Source organism: Podarcis vaucheri (assembly GCF_965113315.1).
Source record: "Podarcis vaucheri genome assembly, chromosome: 6".
Classification (NCBI taxonomy): domain Eukaryota; kingdom Metazoa; phylum Chordata; class Lepidosauria; order Squamata; family Lacertidae; genus Podarcis; species Podarcis vaucheri.
Genome location: NC_138764.1, coordinates 44,827,384 through 44,847,497, shown reverse-complemented (window position 1 = coordinate 44,847,497; position 20,114 = coordinate 44,827,384). Strand labels below are relative to the sequence as shown.

The 20,114-nt window shown below is 41.1% G+C and overlaps 1 protein-coding gene across 1 annotated transcript in view; it reads left to right on the top strand.

The window, feature by feature from the left end:
• Positions 1 to 110: 110 nt before the first annotated feature.
• UBE2U (ubiquitin conjugating enzyme E2 U) overlaps positions 111 to 20,114 on the top strand; it is a 29,835-nt gene continuing 9,831 nt past the window's right edge. The window contains exons 1-8 of the mRNA XM_082227620.1: positions 111 to 297; positions 387 to 487; positions 3,652 to 3,733; positions 5,294 to 5,386; positions 13,361 to 13,458; positions 15,316 to 15,442; positions 16,877 to 16,946; positions 19,959 to 20,047. Coding sequence (XP_082083746.1) covers positions 407 to 487; positions 3,652 to 3,733; positions 5,294 to 5,386; positions 13,361 to 13,458; positions 15,316 to 15,442; positions 16,877 to 16,946; positions 19,959 to 20,047 — 640 coding nt within the window. The 5' untranslated portion in view covers positions 111 to 297; positions 387 to 406. The remainder of the gene's footprint in view (positions 298 to 386; positions 488 to 3,651; positions 3,734 to 5,293; positions 5,387 to 13,360; positions 13,459 to 15,315; positions 15,443 to 16,876; positions 16,947 to 19,958; positions 20,048 to 20,114) is intronic.

Genomic DNA, 20,114 nt, shown 5'->3' with positions numbered 1-20,114 from the left:
AAGAGCAAACAAAGGCTTGTCCTGATTGGTTGGGCGAGGGGAAACTAATGAACCAAGCCGAGGGAAGGCACGCTGCTGTTGCTAGGTTACACTCCATACACAGAGTATGGCCTAGTTCTTGCTCTGCCTATGTAGTTTCCCCTTCTTATGGGTGCTGTCTGTGCCAGTAGCTGACCTTATATCTAAGAATAAGAAATGGATCAGGGTTGACTTCTTTCTGTCTGTCTTAAAAAAAACAAAAAAGAAACAAAAAATTGCCGCTTAAAAGCTCTTCTATATCAGGATTGCTTTGCCAGGGTAACTTTGTGTTGGCAGATCACAGCTCAATTCAATTCAACAATTTGAAAAGGCAAAATGTTCTAACCTTTTATTTTTGTGGTCTTTAGGACAGATTCTGTGGGAGAACATGAGTACTATGAATATGCACTCGAGAGCTTACTTGTTGCTGGAAAGAGAGTTTATAGAACATGAAGAAGCCAAGATATTTGTGAGTACAGCTGGATTCCCAACCCCTACAACTTTGTTTACAGTGGTCAAGATCAAGCCTGAAGTATAACACTCTATCCATCATCATTATAACCCTCCTCATCGTTAATAAGGGATGTAATGTCTCCTCTCTACTGTTCCATAAATCAAGAGAATTATTATTATTATTATTATTATTATTATTATTATTATTATTATTATTTTAATGTTACACATGGTAAGTGATGTTTAAGAGCCTAACTGGATGAAGTGGGCTAGAAATATTCTAAATAAAAAACACACAGAGAGGGCAGTTTATTATGATTCTTTTTTTAAATGAGTTGTGCATTGATTTTGTAACCAAATGATGAAAAATGTTTCTGACTTGTATCCTAACTGATCCTCTGCATATAGAGAGGATTCTTCCATTTGTAGAGGTGAGAAGGATCTAGCAGACGCACCCACTGATGACATCTTTTTTGCCAATTTCTCCTTCCTATACTGCCACATACGGTGTTCAGAGAGTCCTGCAATTCCCTAGAATAGTTTTTTGAGGGGGAAAGGGGCTCCAGGAGAAGAAATGAGGTCAATTAAAGTCACCTCCCCATTTCTGCTGGCTCACAGGGTGCTCCTAGCTGCAGAACTTGAGCTTCTGACCCTTTTCCCACTTTTCTCTGAAAAAGACCTTTAACTTTCTTCCTCATACTTCTTGAAATGCTGGGAATTGGTTTACTAGTGTCTCAAAGCTTCTCTGCTAAAGTGCTTAGGATGGTGCATAATAGACCATTTCTTAAGAATAAGGTTGCCATCTTAAAAAACTTCACAACAGGCAGAAACCTGTCTTTTGCAGCACAGCAATGGTATGGCGAGGAATGTTCTGCCTGTTGATCCTCTGCACCGTGGTCACTCAGCAGTTAAAAACACAGGAGAGATAACCTGTGCCAACCTTAAGTGAAAAAGCCATAGAGTGACCCTGCTGCCATGTAGGGGTTTTCCAGCAATGCCAGAGCAGTAGCAGCCACCTACCCTTCATTTGTGTGGGGAAAACTTCTAATACAGGGACAACTAATCTTTATCAGCTCAAGGACTGCATTTCCAGGGGCCCACGTCAGTGGTAAGAGGAGACAGAGGCAAAAGTGTACAGAATACACCTCTCCCTCCCTCCCTCCACCTCTCTCCTCCAGGCAAGCAAGAGGCATTATTACAGTGTAAGTGTGGTGGTTAGTGTGTTGGGCTTGACTGGGGAGCCCCGTGTTCAAATCCCCACTCAGGCATAAGGTTCCTTGAGCCAGTCTCTCTCAGCCTAGCCTACTTCATGGATGTTATAAAGAAAAAAATGGGGAAGGGGACAACTGTATGTGTACCACTTTGAGTCCTTCTAGGAGGCAAAATGGAATAGAAAATGCAATAAAAAATAATAATTTTTAAAAATCCAACCAGAGAAAAACACTTGAAGGTCACAGAGCTGGACCATTGAGGGATGATGTCAAGGAAGGGGACATGACCGGCTGAAAGTCCCAAGAGCCAAATTGAGGGTCCTCAAGGGCCACATTCAGTTCCTGGGCCTGAGGTTCTGCAATCTTTTCTAGATGATATCTGTCTCAAGAGACAATGGAGTGCACCTCTGGGGGTGAAGTCAAACCATTGCATTAACAGCTCCGAAGTGACTTCCCTGGGGTGCAAGCCTGGGCTGCTTGTATGGAGGTCCTCAGCTGCCTAGATGATAAGACCTCCTCTTGGCCTCACTCACTGATGTGGTCCAAAGGAAAGCAGATCAATACATTTGGCACCAGCTTGGCTGCTAGAGTCGCCAGAAGGAGGCATACAAAGCGTCATCCAACCGCCTTAGGGACTCCACTCTGGATTTGTGTAGGGTTTATTTAGCCTTTTCTTTTCTCAAAGATATCCCATAAGGCAGCAGAGTTTTCCTTCTCCTAGATGGGCTACTTTTCCAGGTTGATGAACCCCATCTTCCCCCAGTAGTAGGCAAGCAATTATTATTTCCTTAGTACAAGGTAACTTTATATGCTATACTACTTCTCAATGTAGGGATGGATGGGTTTTTATTATATATCCCTTTTAGTTTTTTCTGGGGAGGGGAGGGGGAGTAAGAATTTTGTATTGAGAAGATGATTTACATACCTATCCTTAAAGTAATAAATTTAGAATAAGGAATGGACTGTGGAACAATCTGGAGTTAAGATGAACACAGAGGAATGAACCAAATACAGTATGTGAGTTGTGTTGATGAGTTGTTTTGCTTGAGTAGGAATGAAGGGAAATGGTGGGAGAATGCATAGTGTGAAATATTATTTTATCTAAAACATCTGTCCATAGAAAGAATGGATCTTGCAAAGAATGTGGATTCTATCCTTTCCTTAGTAGGAGGCAAATAAAGATGAACATGATAGGAGACTTTTAAAATATTGTAAACACCCCTTGCCTGCAGGGGAGCATGCCCTATCAACTCAAATGGATCTATAAATAATAACTAATTTCACAAATGATTTAGGTGAATTTATGTGTGCATAAAACAAGGTATGTTGATAGATAAAAACTGCAATAAAACAATTTACAGACATACTTTGAATGAAAATGTACAAATTAATGTGATTCAGATATACCAGGAAACCATGTTTCTCTCTCTCTCTCTCTCTCTCTCTCTCTCTCTCTCTCTCACACACACACACACACACACACACACACATACACACACTATATATCCAGGTAATGTACAGCCATATAAAAATTAATAGCAATACAAAACAATTATTAAAGTGACCATTACATAGACTATCAGCATTCTGTCTGTGTGAATGGAGCCTGTCCAAATGCTGGATTTGCGCACCCCTACACTAATCTTCTCTTCCTCTTTCATGTGATGGGGAAGGAGATGGGAAGCTTCTGCTTCTAATTTTAGACTAACTACATCTGAACCCAAGGAACTGGGGTTAGTTTAAGTTAAGGTTAGTGAGAATAAGCCAGAATTAAACTGTGGTTTCAGATCCTAGTTTGTTGTCACTAGTCATAATCTGATCAAACCACAGTCCACCAAGTTCAAACATCACAGGGAACTGTGGTAATTTTAAAATCAGAAGCTTATGATCTCCTCTAGCACATGAAAGAAGAAGTAAAGTGATAGTCCTGTCAAGTCTGAATTGGGCTGCTTTCATTTTCTTTTCTCAGGGCATTACTGTTGCTCCTGTGGGAGACAGCTTGATGGAATGGGTAGCTGAAATTGAAGGCCTGAAGGATACCTTATGGGAAGGTAGCCATACTGTTTCCTATAACTGTTGTGTTGCACTGTGATATTGCACTGCCAAAACAATTACGAATGCAATGTTTTTAATGTGCCGTTACTACTGCTTGCCAAATATATAACCCTTTACATATAAATGCTTTGCAGTCTCTATTGTGTTCTCTCTTCAATTACCTTGCAATATATTGAGGGATTATATTATATTGCCCAGTTAGTCTGGAAGTGGAACTTGAATCAATGTCTTCCAGATCTCAGTCCAATACCTTAACAGTAGCATTTCAAGAATAATTTTACTCCTTTCACTCTTTACAATCCAATAAAATATCTATTCCTGTTGTAAATATTTGTCTGATTTTAACACCAATGAACAATCCACACTGGGTTGTGAATACAGTGTATAGCTTTATTATGTCATGTAGTGCTTCTCAACACAGATTTGAAGCATATATGAGTGTCATTAGGTGTGTAGACAGTCCTTAACTACATGAACAGTGCCAGTGGATTCACTACAGTTAGGTAACGTAGGAATATAGGAAGCTGCCTTAGATTCAGTTGGACCATTGGTCCCATGTAGCTAGTAGCTCTCCAGGGTTCAGACAAGGGACACTCCCAGCACTACCCAGAGACTTTCCCATTACGTGAAATGAAGTCCACACACTCGGTGCAAGTATATATGTGAAAATAACTGCTCCTGTGCTTTCATATATTGCATCGTGAGTTCAATCTTTGAAATAATAGGTCACCTCCCTGAAATATTTTGTGATGTAGAAAAAGATTGAAAGAAGAAGGAAAAACAAGATTTCAGTAACCTTTTGAAATGACTGCACATGTATTGATAGCATTGCAAATTTTCAAAAGCAGATGTTTTGCAACTATGAAATATCACAGCATAGGCATTATTATGTCTATATCTTTACGTAATGAGTGGAATAGCATATAAACTTTAAACACAATGAATTCGAGCTCATTGCTCTATTATTTGCTAATTCAGAGGTGGCCATCCATACAGCTACCATCCCCAACCTGATGCGGTCTAGTTGTTTGGGTCTGCAGCTGCCATAGTCTTTCACCATTGGCCATGCTGGTTGTGGCAGAAGAGAGTGGTACATCTGATAGGCACCAGGTTAGAGAAGGCTATCTTAGAGGTATAAATGTGACACTGTATGCATCTCTCTAAATCCCCTGATGTACCTTAGGCTCCTTCTGCCCGTTCTCTTTCTGTTCCTGTCATCTGCTTTCCTCTCGCACATTTGAAGTCCTGTTCACCACAGCAGGAGAGGGAAGGAGTGGGCAACAAGACCAGGAAGAGAGTGGGTGGGAGGAGCTGCAGCTGCCTTATCTCCCATTGCTGCATTAGATTAAAAGGTTTGCATCCGGTGTCTGCATTGCAAAGTAGCAACCCTAGCTATAAATATTTCTAAAAGTATGTCAATATAAAGCTACAGTCTGTGCAAGCTTACATGTAAGTTAGGCATATTGATGACAGCAGGACTTATTTCTAAGTAAATGCATGCAATTTGGGGCTACACGTGCACTTAGATGTTCTGATTTATTTATTTTTTGTACTAGGAGCTGAACTCCAACTATCATTAAGGTACACTGAAGAGTACAACAGAGTCCCTCCAAGCGTCACTTTCAACACTATTCCGTTCCATCCCAATGGTAAGGATGGCACTGATGGTGGTCAAAATAAAAAAATTCCTTCCAGTAGCACCTTAAAGACCAACTAAGTTAGTTCTTGGTATGAGCTTTCGTGTGCATGCACACTTCTTCAGATACACTGATGGTGGTGTCCTTCCCATGGTGATTGCTTAGCAGCAGAGGCTAGGTGTCCTTGACCCAGTCATGCTCCTAGATTTCAGAGTGGTTCTACTTCAAAGTGCTTTTTAGCAGCTACACATAATTCAAATGCTAAAGCCTTTCCTTAAGGATAGGAATCTATTGACTTGCTACATTTCTCTCAGGTCCTTGGAGCTGCATTTTAGCTTCAAAACAACCCTATAATGTGGAGTTGCCAAAACCAACCAAAGCTAGCTGTAGTCATTACACCAGTTATAGCTTTCTAATAATTATCGACTTGATAGTTAAACATCTGGTGTAGAAAAGTGTTGTGAATATGTACCCTAACCAGATGAGGCAGAAACATTGTTGGTTTGTGGACAGTCTGATCCGGATAGAGGTGTACAGGTTGATTCAGATGCAGTTACAGTCCTGCTGAAGACTCAGTTTCACAGCTTGGGGGTCGCCATTGATCCTGCACAGTTCTTAGAGTCCAAACTGGCAGTGATGACTAGGATTGTCCTTTATGAGCTTCAGCTGGTACTACAATTCTGCCCTTTCCTCCAAATCAGACCTGGCCACTATAATTCATGTACTTGTAGACTTGACTGCTGCTTCTGTAGTACACTCTAAATTGTGCTGCTCTTTAAAGGCATCTAGAAATTTCAATTAGTACAAAAAGACACTGCTAGGTCTGTGGTTGTTGCCTGTTTGTTGTCAAGTTCAACTGGAGGTAATGGGTCCCATTTTTTAAGCACTAAATGGCTTTGGGACCTTGATGCATTAAGTATAGCTTTCTTCCATATGGACTCTTTCATGTACTTTTTAAGTATCTGAGGTCCTGCTCCATTCCCACCCCAACAAGCTGAAGTTTGCTTACTATGTAGGAGAAGATCCTTTTTTAGTAGTAGAGCAGATTCCATAGAACTGGATCCCCAGGCCAGTATTACTGCCTCCCCTTAGACCCACAGGTCAGCGTATGTCTTTTTAAGGAGGCCATAGGTGCAGTAACTCTGTTGTCTTTCTGCTTTTTGTATACAGTGGTGCCCCGCAAAACGAATGCCTCGCAAGACGGAAAACCCGCAAGACGAAAGGGTTTTCTGTTTGCGAGTTGCTTCGCAAGACCAATTTCCCTATGGGCTTGCTTCGCAAGAAGAAAGCCCATAGGGAAATCTCCGGGGACCTCTTTTAAATGCTGGCGGTGGGGAGCAAAGCCTCCCCTCCCCTCCGGCCTTCAGAAGAGGTCCAGGAAGGCCGGCGGGGGCCGAAAGGCTTTGCTCCCCACCGCCAGCATTTTAAAAGCAGTCCGGGATAGCAGGGAAGCGCTTCCCGCTATCCCGGACGGCTTTTGAAGGCAGGCGGGGGGTAGCAAAGACTTTTGCCCCCCGCCGGCCTTCAGAAGAGGTCCTGGACCTCTTCTGAAGGCGGGCGGGGGGCGAAAGTCTTTGTCCCCCCTGCCTGCCTTCCCAGAGGCTTTTAAATCGCCCCGGACAGCAGAGAAGTCCTCCGCTGTCCCGGGGCGATTTTAAAATGCCGCCCGCCAGCATTTTAAGATCGCCCCGGACAGCAGAGAAGTCCTCCGCTGTCCCGGGGTTTTTTTTAATGCTGGGGCTGGGAAGAAAAGCCCTTGTCCCCCCCCCCAGCCTTCAGAAGAGGTCGGGGGACAGACTGTCCCCGGACCTGGTCTGAAGGCGGTTTCCATAGGAACGCATTAATTGATTTTCAATGCATTCCTATGGGAAACCGTGCTTCGCAAGACGAAAAACTCGCAAGAAGAAAAAACTTGCGGAACTAATTAATTTCGTCTTGCGAGGCACCACTGTACATTACTTCTGCTCATACATTTGCAACCACTTTCAATTTTTAATTTTTTTCTGGTGTGGTGTACTTTTTTGCCTTTATTATGTTGTTTGTTCATTGCTATGGCAATTTTGTTAGTCGCTTTGAATTATTTAATAGAAAGCTAGATACAAATTTTAAATGAAAAATAACTCAGAGCTTTAGATATCTGCATACCTTTCTTTTGTTGTCTAGCTGTAGGGAATAAAACTTATCATAGCCTGTCTAGCATAATTCTGATACAAAGTTTCAACTGTCTTATTGGCATATAAGTGTATGAACCTCCATTCTGAGCATTAATGATTTGTCTTCCGTGCAAGTGGACCCAAAGACTGGAAGACCTTGTCTGGATTTTCTAGATGATCCTACCAAGTGGGACACCAAACTTACAATGACTAGTATCCTACTATCCTATCCAAACATTAAGCAACGCTTTCCTTACAATATGGTTTTTAAAGGCACTATGCACTTTGATTTTGTCATACCATAAATATGCATGCCAGCCAAATGCATTATTGAAACCTTCTAAGTCCAAGATATCTGTATTCTCGGGGAGCATCCACTCTTTCAGCCAGCAGAATGCTGCTGCTTCATAGTACAATTTTAAGTCCGGCAGGGCAAATCCCCCTCTTTCTTTTGCATCTGTTAATATTTTATATTTTATTCTGGGCTTTTTGCCCTGCCAGACAAATTTCACAATGTCTTTCTGCCACCTCTTGAAACAGTCCATCTTGTCAATAATCTGCAAAGTTTGAAATAAAAATAACATTCTAGGCAATACATTCATCTTAATCACTGCAATTCGGCCTAACATTGACAATCTCAAATTTGACCATATTTCTAGATCTTTTTTAATTTCTGACCAACATTTTTCATAATTGTCCTTATACAGATTCAAGTTTTTAGATGTTAAATTAACCCCTAGATATTTCACCTTCTTGACCACCGTCAGACCTGTCTCTTCTTGGAACTTATTCTTTTCCATATCTGTTAGGTTTTTCCCTAAGACTTTAGTTTTTTGTTTATTCAATTTAAATCCAGCTACCTGCCCAAATTGTTGGATTATTTCCAACACTCTTTTTGTACTAGTGTTTGGCTCCTGCAGGGTCAATACGAGGTCATCTGCGAACGCTCTTAACTTATAGTGTTTGGTTCCGACCTTTACACCTTTAACTTGCTGGTCATCTCTAATCATGTTCAGCAACACCTCCAGGACTGAAATAAAAAGCAATGGGGAAATTGGGCACCCCTGTCGTGTTCCTTTTTCTATCTTAAGTTCCTCAGTTATTACATTGTTTACAATCAACTTAGCTTTTTGTTCGGAATATATTGCACCCATACCATTCTCAAATCCTTGTCCTACCCCCATCCCATGAAGATTCTTTTTCATAAAACTCCACGAAATATTGTCAAAGGCTTTCTCCGCATCCACAAATATCAAAACTGCTTTAGTGTTTATGTTCACCTCTAACTTTTCCAGAATGTCTATTATGTTCCTAACATTGTCTGAGAGGTGTCTTTTTGGGAGAAAGCCTGCTTGGTCTCTATGAATCTTCTCCATCAGTACTCTTTTAAATCTTTTTGCTAAAATGTCTGCAAAAATTTTGTAATCCACATTCAATAACGAAATTGGGCGGTAGTTCTTCAGTTGAGTCTTTTCAGTCTCTGTCTTTGGTATGAGTGAGATATATGCTTCTTTCCACGATTCGGGTGCCTTTTTCCCCTCTAAAATCTCGTTACAAACTTCCTTTAACGGTTGTATCAGCCATTCCTTTAAAGATTTGTAATATCTGGAAGTCAGTCCGTCTGGCCCTGGAGATTTGCCCAATTGCATGTCCTGAATGGCACCCTCTATCTCTTGTTCTGTTATTCTCTGATTTAACTCCACCTTGCTATGATGAGAGATTTTTTGTAATCCATATTTATTAAGGAATTTATCTATGTCCTCTTCATTTTGTAATCCTTGGGAATAAAGTTTTTTAAAATAACTCACAAAACAATTTCTTATCTCGTTGGGTTTAGATATATTTTTTCCATCCACTTCTAGACTTGTGACTGTATTTAATTTCTGTCTTTTCTTAAGTTGCCATGCCAGAAGTTTACCACATTTATCTGCCGACTCAAATGTCTTTTGTTTCATTTGCTTTATTTTCCATTCTATCTCTTGGTTCATCAATTCCATATATTGTGTTTGATACAACTTAATCTCCCTCAAAATCTCCTGGGACTTTGGTTTTGATCTTAATTTTTTCTCTCCTTCTTTTATCTTTTCCAAAAATTTTTCCTTTTTCTCATTCTGTTTTCTCTTCTTTATTGAATTTTGTTGAATCAAAAATCCTCGCATCACAGCTTTACTTGCGTCCCAGATCACTCTTTTTTCCACATCGCCCTTTAGATTGATTTCAAAATAGTCCTTTAGAGTTTTTTGGGCCTTCATGTGGATCTCTCTATCTCGAAATAGGGTGTCATTCATTCTCCATCTAAACTGACCAGTTGTTGTAAATTTCATTTCCATCTTCACGGCGTTATGGTCGGAACAGGTTTTTGGGCAGATTTCTACCTTCTTAATCTTCGGAGCCATTCCACTAGTAACCCATATTTGGTCGATTCTGGTCCAGGTCATCTTTGCATGGGAGAAAAAGGTTCCCTCTCTTTCAAGAGGGTTCCTTGTTCTCCAAATGTCTATTAAGTCCATATTTTCAGTCATTTCGAAGAAAGTCTTCGGGAGTCTCCCTTCTTTAGTAAGTGTCAGTCTTTGTGTCTTGTCCATGTTTGTAGAAACTACACCATTCATATCTCCCATGATTATCATATTGTATTCCAAATAGTCCATCAAAGTTTCATGGAGTTTTTTGAAGAATTCTACTTTACCTTCATTTGGCGCATAGATCCCAATTATCAACAATTTTTCTCCTTGTACCTGAATCTCCACCGCTAAATATCTTCCTTGTTCATCTTTGAACATCATTTTTGGAGCCCACTTCTCTTTTACATAAATCACAACTCCTCTTTTTTTCACTTTATCCGACGAAATAAATTCTTGTCCCAATTTTTTATTCATAAGCAGTCTCCTGTGTGCTCTAGTTATATGAGTTTCCTGTAAACAAATCAAGTCCAATTGTTCTCTATACAAAATATGGAATATTTGTCGTCTCTTCAAAGGACTGTTCATCCCATTACAATTCCAGCTAAGGAATTGCAGGGCCATCTTGTTATTTTTCTGGTATTCCTCCAACAGCTCCCAGTTGTTGTTCCTCCTCTGTTGGTGGTGGAAGGTTCTGTCCAAACGAAAGGTTCAGGATATCTATTACACTCTTTTGCTCAGCAATTGGGTCTACAGTTCCTTTCTGTAAGTCTTCTTGATTTCTTTGCAGGAACCTGTCTTTATCCTGTATCGTCTTTATTTTCACCTTCTTCCCCCTATAGTCAAAAGACAGTCCCTGTGGAAATTCCCACCTGAAGAGAATGGCGTTCTTCTTCAACAGGTAGACCAAATCCTTATAAGAAGCTCTCAAGTCCAAAATATGTTTAGGAATGTCTTTAAAGATCTGTATCGGTGAGTTCCCAATTTGTAAGGCCTTTTCAAAGTGTAGTCTTAGTATTTTGTCTCTTTCCTCCTTCGATCTCAAGGTAATCAGACAGTCTCTCGGCGCCTTTCTGTTCTGTCTTCTGCCCAGTCTAAATGCTGTTGTGATTTTAATTTCGTCTTCCTCTAGATCTTCCCAGGAATCAGCAAACTCTTTCGTTAAAAAGTCCGTAAGATTGTCTCCTTCGTCCTCTGGAATTGATCGTAATTTCAAATTCCTTTCTTTTCTTTGTAGTTCCCACAATGCCAGAGTTGTGTCGTGGTCATAGACCTTCCTGGCAATCGGTTCTAATTTCTTCTGGGTCTCTCCAGCAATAGTTCTGGCTTCCTCCGCAATTTGGCGTGTGGCAGAATTTTCTTGCGTAAGCCTGTTTATAGATTCTGTATTCAGGTCAAGTCTTGTTGTTAAATCTGTCAATTTCTGTGAATTCTCTGTCAATTTCTTTGTATTTTCTGCCGTCTGCTTTGTTAGATTCTCCAGAGACTGGTTTATCTTAAGAAGGGCTTGCGACACTGCATCCATGGAGACTGCTGTACCTTTTTCTTGTCCTGTTGTCACTGTAGGAGTTATGCCTGAGATCGAGCCTCTTTTCTTATGTTGCTGTAGCTGTTGTTGATATTGCCTTGTCTTGGCTCTCGTGCTTATCTCGTCTGCTGGGCCACTCATATCCCAAGGTCGTTTCCCACGAGAGCCTTCTCCTCAAGGAAAATTCCACTGTCCCAAAGCGTAGCAACTTTTAATTTACCCTCTAGAGGGAGCAAATCAAAATGTCCGCAAACAAAGGCAAAGAGTATTTAAAAAGCAAATTTATCGGGAGGCTTCTATCTGTATATTGCAACACTTTCCCAATAGATAAAGTCCCAGCCTTCCCTGATATATTGTGTCCAGAAAGTCCCAAAACTTTGTATCAAATAGGCAATGAGACTTCCACTTTGTTACTTTCACAAGAATCTCAAGTCAGTTCAGTGTTCCTTTGTTCTAATAGCAGTTTGTGCCAGGTTGAAGGCTGCAGAGAGTTCCCTTTCCTTTAAGTTGGTCATGCAGCTTATAAAGTCACTTATTCCTCCCCTCTGCCCTGCAAGCTAGAGGGGGTAGTCAAAGTCCAAATGTCGGATTCAAGCAGTTAAAAACAATGTCCCATACGGATGCAGCTCAATAACTTTCGTTGCTTTAATTGTCATGCAGTCGGGGGAAGGCAGACTTCCTTAATTTTCGCCTTTCCCGTTTTCAGCCTAATTTCAAGTAGTTTTGGCACGATAGAGGTTCAATCTTACTCACGGGTCTTTTTTGTCCAGATTATTCAGGAAGGGAATCAGCGCTCTCCACTAATGGCGACGCGGCTTCACCCTGCGGGCTGGGTAGCGATTCTCAGCACCGCGCTCCCCGTTGTCGTTCCGGAGCCTTTAAAAAGGCTCTTTCTGCGGTAAAGGGGGGCGCTTCAGGTGCCCACCGAATCTCCTTGTTCACAGGCTCCGTTCCTGTGATTTTAGGGGTCCCCCGCTTGCCGTAGCGGGTCAGACCCGAACTCGCAGAGCCGTCCTCTCTCCGGAGCTCGGAGAGGGAGCAGCCATTAGCGCTGGCGCCGAACCGGAAGTCCCGCTATCCCGGACGGCTTTTGAAGGCAGGCGGGGGGTAGCAAAGACTTTTGCCCCCCGCCGGCCTTCAGAAGAGGTCCTGGACCTCTTCTGAAGGCGGGCGGGGGGCGAAAGTCTTTGTCCCCCCTGCCTGCCTTCCCAGAGGCTTTTAAATCGCCCCGGACAGCAGAGAAGTCCTCCGCTGTCCCGGGGCGATTTTAAAATGCCGCCCGCCAGCATTTTAAGATCGCCCCGGACAGCAGAGAAGTCCTCCGCTGTCCCGGGGTTTTTTTTAATGCTGGGGCTGGGAAGAAAAGCCCTTGTCCCCCCCCCCCAGCCTTCAGAAGAGGTCGGGGGACAGACTGTCCCCGGACCTGGTCTGAAGGCGGTTTCCATAGGAACGCATTAATTGATTTTCAATGCATTCCTATGGGAAACCGTGCTTCGCAAGACGAAAAACTCGCAAGAAGAAAAAACTTGCGGAACTAATTAATTTCGTCTTGCGAGGCACCACTGTACATTACTTCTGCTCATACATTTGCAACCACTTTCAATTTTTAATTTTTTTCTGGTGTGGTGTACTTTTTTGCCTTTATTATGTTGTTTGTTCATTGCTATGGCAATTTTGTTAGTCGCTTTGAATTATTTAATAGAAAGCTAGATACAAATTTTAAATGAAAAATAACTCAGTTAGAGCTTTAGATATCTGCATACCTTTCTTTTGTTGTCTAGCTGTAGGGAATAAAACTTATCATAGCCTGTCTAGCATAATTCTGATACAAAGTTTCAACTGTCTTATTGGCATATAAGTGTATGAACCTCCATTCTGAGCATTAATGATTTGTCTTCCATGCAAGTGGACCCAAAGACTGGAAGACCTTGTCTGGATTTTCTAGATGATCCTACCAAGTGGGACACCAAACTTACAATGACTAGTATCCTACTTTGTATCCAGGTAAAGAAAGAACTGTGCAAAAAATAATTTATCTTACTTTTCTTTTGTTATCAGGATAATTGGGGTCTGATGCCAAGATCCAAATAGCTTACTTAGGTTCATGTAATAGGTTTCCATGAGTCCAATGAAGTCCCTGCCACCTCTCACTATTTGAAAATGTGTTCACTCTCCCTCCCATAGCACAAACTGTTTATGAAGCTTCCCTCAGTTTTACAAGTTTCAGAATCAGTTTGCTGGTTAGTAGGAGAGAGGGCCTATAAGGGAAAAAGTATAGCACACATGCACCAGCTTCAAAGAATTGTTTTCTCAGTTTTTTGGATTCCAGTCACAGTATTGATTTCAAACCTAAATTGTATTTGTACAAAGCAGGAACCGTTATTCATATATTTGTTTCATTGAACGCCATAGCAGTTTGCTATTGATTTTCACAGTCAAAACATGGAACCCAAAAAGAAAGGAAATCTGTTTCAATCGAAAAGTAGTTGTTGCTTTGGATGTAATATATCAGCAGTTTTGTACAAACTCATTTCTTTGGCCCCATTTTCCAATTAAGGTATGAAATGTGAAACTCAATTTTGTTCATCTTTTGTTAATTCACCTCATTTTGCTCATGTGCTTCACTTACTCCTTATTAGCCTTGTCTGAAACAGCTTGGACAAAACTGTTGTGAGAAGCAATAAAATAAAAGCAGAAAAAGGCCACCTTTTAAAAGCTGTAGCAGTAACTTCTTAATTTGGATAAGAATTTAATCTGTATGTGAATTATGTTTTAGACAGAACTTCAGACAGTTCTAATGGTGAACATGAATAGCCCAAAATAAAAAAAATCCTTCCAGTAGCACCTTAAAGACCAACTAAGTTAGTTCTTGGTATGAGCTTTCGTGTGCATGCACACTTCTTCAGATACACTGTGTATCTGAAGAAGTGTGCATGCACACGAAAGCTCATACCAAGAACTAACTTAGTTGGTCTTTAAGGTGCTACTGGAAGGAATTTTTTTATTTTGACTATGGCAGACCAACACGGCTACCTATCTACAACATGAATAGCCCAGTTGCAGCTTTTGCTAGTTCTGTCTTTCATATGTTAAGGCTCTTTCTGTCACTCTTTTACAAGCAAACCAGTGTGGGCAAAGTAATCAACATGGCTAACTTTCCATCATGAATTTTAGAGTGTTCTGGGACAAAATGTGCCTACATTTCTTTGGTGTCGTGCAAAGACACCCAGCTGAATCTTGTTGGGGAACCCTGAGAAAAAGCTGTGAGTGAATTCCTATCTTCTGTGTGCAGAGTATTAGGCTGCACACGCCCCGCACATTTAAAGCACACACACACACACCAAAAAAAGAATCATGAGAACTGTAGTGCACCCCTCACAAAGCTACCCTTAACAAACTACAGTTACCAGGAGTTCATCTGGGGCTGGATGTGCTTTAAAAGTATGGTGGATGTGCAGCCTAACGCTCTACACACGCAAGATGGGAATTCACCCATAGATTTTTCTCATGGCGGGACTGGCAGCAATCACCTCTGTAAGGAAGTTGAGGCTGCAAAGTCGCTTTCCTGTTAAGTGGTTTAGCCATAGAGAGATCTGGCTCACTCCCCCCCCCCCCAATTACTCCATGTCTGCCACTCAGCCATGTCAGTCAGGAGTGGCATGGTTGAGGCAAACAGAGCAGAATGGTGGGAGGTATAGGCTGACCATACTGTTTTCCTTGTGCACACACACATAGAACAGGATTTGCCAAAGAAGTAAATGTTTGTATCCTTCTTTTCAGTCATGAAATGCTTTTACTTTCTCTGAATTCTGATGATTCATAAAGCTTTATAAACTGGTACGCCCATGTATCTTCCTGCAGGTTTTGCTGTCTATTCCAGTTTTGAAAAATCCAGTGAACTTGGAGGCAGCTCATTTGCTGAAGAACAATTATCCCCTGTATAGGAAAAAAGTTATACAGTGTGTCAGAACTAGCCAGCACCTAGATGGTAATAAACCTCCATGCTTTATGCTTTTAGTCATAAATATATTCTTTGAGCACCATGGGGAGTTTTAGAAGAACCCGTTTAAATGGCTTTCTTAAAAAACCACTATTTTACACAAGGCAGTAAATTTTAATTAGTGTGATTGGCAATGTAACTTGAGTATGGGTTCTCTAGGCAGATCTATGATCTCACAAAGCATATTTGCCAGGCAGTGTTCAGAGGTGATGCAGAGGTCATGAGCTGGGAAATGAAGCAAGGGCAACACTGGAATAGGAGAAAGTTAGAGTTCTTAGCCAGTGATTTCTTTAGATGCCACATTTACCCTACAGCATCACCCACAATGAAAAGTAACCACATAGCAATGCCACTATTTTGCTACTACTTTACATTAAGGTTTGAGCCCAAGTAAATATTAACATTGGAACTGAGATGTATCCTGCACCTTCCATGTATTCTGATCTCACCTGAGTAGATCAAAGATGTAATATAATTCAGACACGTTAAAATATGTGTAACTATAGGCCACATTCATTGGACCTCCAAGAGCAGCCTTTCTCAACCTTGGGTCCCCAGATGTTGTTGGACTACAACCAGGGCTTTTTTTCAGTGGGAACTCACTGGAACTCAGTTCTGGTACCTTTCTTGTGGGTTCCAGCACCTCCAGTCATTCTAAGAGAACGAGGGAGGCCTTCATGGTGAGTTCTGGCACCTCTTTTTCTAGAAAAATAGCACTAACTACAACTTGTATCATTTCCTGCCAGCATGGCCAGTGGTCAAGGATGATGGGAATTGCAGTTAAAGAACATAGGGGGACCCAAGATTGAAAAAGGCTGAGCACAAGGGTGGTTTGGTCTTCATATGGCAAGACCCTATATGAGCATTCTTTCCTTGAGGTTGTGTTTGACTGGAGGATGCAGTTCTCAGCTGGGGTAGTTGTAGCATTATCACTATGCAACAGGCCTCCTGGGTCAAGACATCATTTTTATTCTGCACCTGTGATGTGAATGGGTTTGTTCAGACAAATTAGAATCCGTTCAGGTCTTCATTGACCCCATACAATTTCCTATGGGTTGGCACTAAGTATGGGGCAGCCTCAAAAGCCAGACAGGATCAAATGAGGCACTTGTTGCACATGGTATGTAGACAATTTGCCACTGCACTTTGAATGGTCATGGCAGTACCTCTTCAAGCTGCGGTGATTGTGCAAACTGCAGCAGTTGCATGTCCACCTCACACTTGCAAACACCAATTCACAGAACCGTTGCATCCATGTAGTTTTGGCCAAGTTTTGAGATCACTGACATTCCTGTGCATTGGGTTCAACTACATCTGAACTATGTATTAGTGTGCCCTTTGGGGGGGCATGATAGGATTGTAAGTGCCGAGAACATTAAGGATAAGCAAATCACATATTTTTAAAAGTTGCTCTTTTTATAGCTATCAGTTTGGAAAGATCTCTCAGCACATTCAGGCATCCCCAGGAAGATGAAGAATATGGCCAAGAAAGGTAATAAATTATGATTAAGAGGCTGTAAATGGGCCACAAAAAGCTTACAATTTTATAACCATCCAAATTAGGGTAACTGTATAAATTAACTCCTTTTATATATTTCTGGTTGATCGGTTGTTTGGTTAATTGGTTAATTAGAAAACTAGTAAGCCATCATTCAGAAAAATTTATATCAGGATAACAATAAAATGACTGAAACAATAAAGATATAAAACCTCTATAAGTTTAAACAGTGGAAGAAGCATTAGAACAAAACCATAAATATTTAGCAGGATGGATAAAACCATAACAACAACAACAACAGTTTATTATGGCTGAGTTTGTGTGTAACAGCTAAACCATGATTTAGTGTTACATGCATGAGCCTCTGCAAGCCCAAGTGAAGCCATAGGCTGCAATGTTCCCCACTCCCTTCCTCCCATGTGACTGGGAGAAGGATTGAACTGTGATTCAGTATCACATTCCACAATTCATTGCTTGTCACTACATATTGTTACAAAAGTAACTGAAAACACAAGAGGGTCTGTAGGAAAGGTGAGCTTTCAGATACTTTGGACCTGTTATTTAGAGCTTTAAACACTAGCGTGCGCACATTAAATTAAGCTTAGAAATGAACCGGCAGCCAATGCAGCTGTTTTAAAGGAATGTTTATACAAATTCTAAAGGCAACCCTACCCAGTAACCTGGTCACTGCATTTTGAACCAGTTGACTTTTCTGATTTGTCTTCAAGGGCAGCCCTACATAGAATGCATTGCAATAATCCAGTCTGAAAGTTACCAGAGCATGGAATACTGTGTCCAAATCATCTCTGTCCTGGGGGGCCGTTTCCAATAACCAAATGTATCTAGAAACAGCCGAGCCACTGAGGCCAGCTGGGCCTCAGGTGACAATATTGGTTCCAGGAGTTCCCTCGAGCTACAAACATGCCCCTTCCTGAACTCCATCCATTCCCACCAGAATTTCTGTGGTATTAAAATATTGGGACAGTTTTATGGGGCAGGAGAGCAAAAAGCTTTAGGGTTGAGGGTACTAGGAAAGTATAGAGGTGTCAGCCTTGTTGTTAGTGGCTGAAGAAGGTTCAGAGTTGAACAGTTTCTCACAACTTTAAATAAAGAGGAAAGTATAAAGTCTTTGAAGAGCAGCTGCTAACATCTTACAGGACAGCAGAAGCAAAATTGGAGGAAAGAGCAGGGCAGGAACATCAAATATACCAAGAATAATGATGTTCTTTGTGCTCAAGATTGTTGTCATTTTGTAAGATAGTATGTTGCTGGTCTCCTTCCTCTTGAATTCTTTGAAGCCTGCTGAAATATCTGTGGTAGTAACACGCCCAGAGGGTTTTTTGGAGCTCCTATACATGGCTCCCTCTGTTTGGCTTATTTATAAAATTATGCTGCTGCTTTTATTTTTAATTATTCAATTATTTGATTTGGTGATAGGCCTATTTTATTGAAGTATGTCCAACAGTGAATAAGACATTGAACGCCCTAGGCACTAAGCTATACAAAGGCTGCATACAACTCTGCCTGCTTTCTCATAGTGTCCCCCTGCCAGAGAGAGAGAGACCATCCTTTTTTCTTCATTTGCACCGGACAGAAAGTCAGGAAAGAGCCCGCTGCCTAGCTCTCACCTGTTTGTTTGTTTGTTTGTTTGTTTGACATGATTATACTTTTCTTTAAACACAGCACAGCATAGCTTGCTTCTGAATTTCTGAGAAGCCATAACCTGCCCTGTGTTATAGCCAAGTGTGTTGGTGTGTTTCTGACGACTTTATCAGAGGAAGAGGGAAAAGCTTTCAGTTGGAATTTCAGTGCAGCTCTGGGGGTCTTTAAACACAATAATTAGGGGTGAAAATGTAAAGTTTCAGTATCGTTATAAACTCCCCCCCCACACACACAATTTTCTGGCATCATCACCACTACAACAACTCACAGAGCCAGCACAGGCAATCTCACAGCCATTGCACCCAGAATGTTTCATTCTGTGGAAGAACCTTCTTGGTCCTTAATTCAGCAAAGCGGGGGGTGGGGGGGGAAATCTAGGTAGGCCTGTGGGATGCTAACTTGCCCCTCCCATGCTCATTTCTGAGGTGATTGCCTCAGTTTGCCTAACGGTAAGGCTGGCCCTGATCTTGTGGCACCATCTACTTCATGTGGGCTGTCCATCACTTTACAGAAACTGGACTGCCATCTCTCAGGGAAGCTTCAGTTGTATGCTGCATTAACAATTCTCTATTACGGATCCTGCCTTGAGCAAGTGGCTGGACTAAATTGCCTCCAAGGTCCTTTCCAACACTGGTTCTATTCTACGACTCAAAATACATCATTTCCATTGTTTCTGATATAAGACGAATTCAGTATTTGTTGTGTTAGATTTTTTTTAAAAAAAACAAAGACCAGAGCACAGATGGAAGTTAACTGCTTTTCTTTTTTTTATGTGATCTCTTTCTACAAACAGGATCGTGTTGAGAAGCAGGAATATGAATCAGATTTTCCATAGATATTGCCATCCTGCAACATTTTTAAAATGCTACCACTTTCTTTTTTTTTAAGGTCTGGATTGCTAGCAACCTGATTCACACTGAGGTTTGTGAGTCGTGTACAGATGAAAAAACAAATTGAGAAAAAAATGGTTGGTTCATATGTGAACTTACTTTGATAAACACATCCCTAATATGAATTTTTAAGGCTTATTTCTCTTGATGTTGTCCTAAGCAAGTTATAAGGTCATCTTTCTTAGTTTTTGGGCAGGAGATTCATACAAAGAACCAATCCAGCTCACTCAAACTGGGTGCAAATATGTAGGCTTGTGTTTCCTTAAAGTCATACTGTTTGTCTTTGTGTGGAAAGTGAGTAGTAAGAAATGTGGTCCTTTCAAGCCTCCTTTCTTTTTCATTTTTTTGCTGATTCTGTTGCTTTGTAGAACATTCTGCCAGAAAACCTGTGTCAGATATCTAATTGCATAATCCTCTCTGAAAACTCATCCTCCTCCCAAATGTATATTTTCAGATATGTTACATCCATATCGTATGAAGAATATTACTGGACATGGTATAAATTGGCCACATCAAAAGCTGCAGAAGAGTTTAAAAGCCCAGGTAAGCTGATGCTTTTGGTTTAGCAAAAACTAAAGATAGCAAGCCTGATTCTGATCTTGTGCTAGAT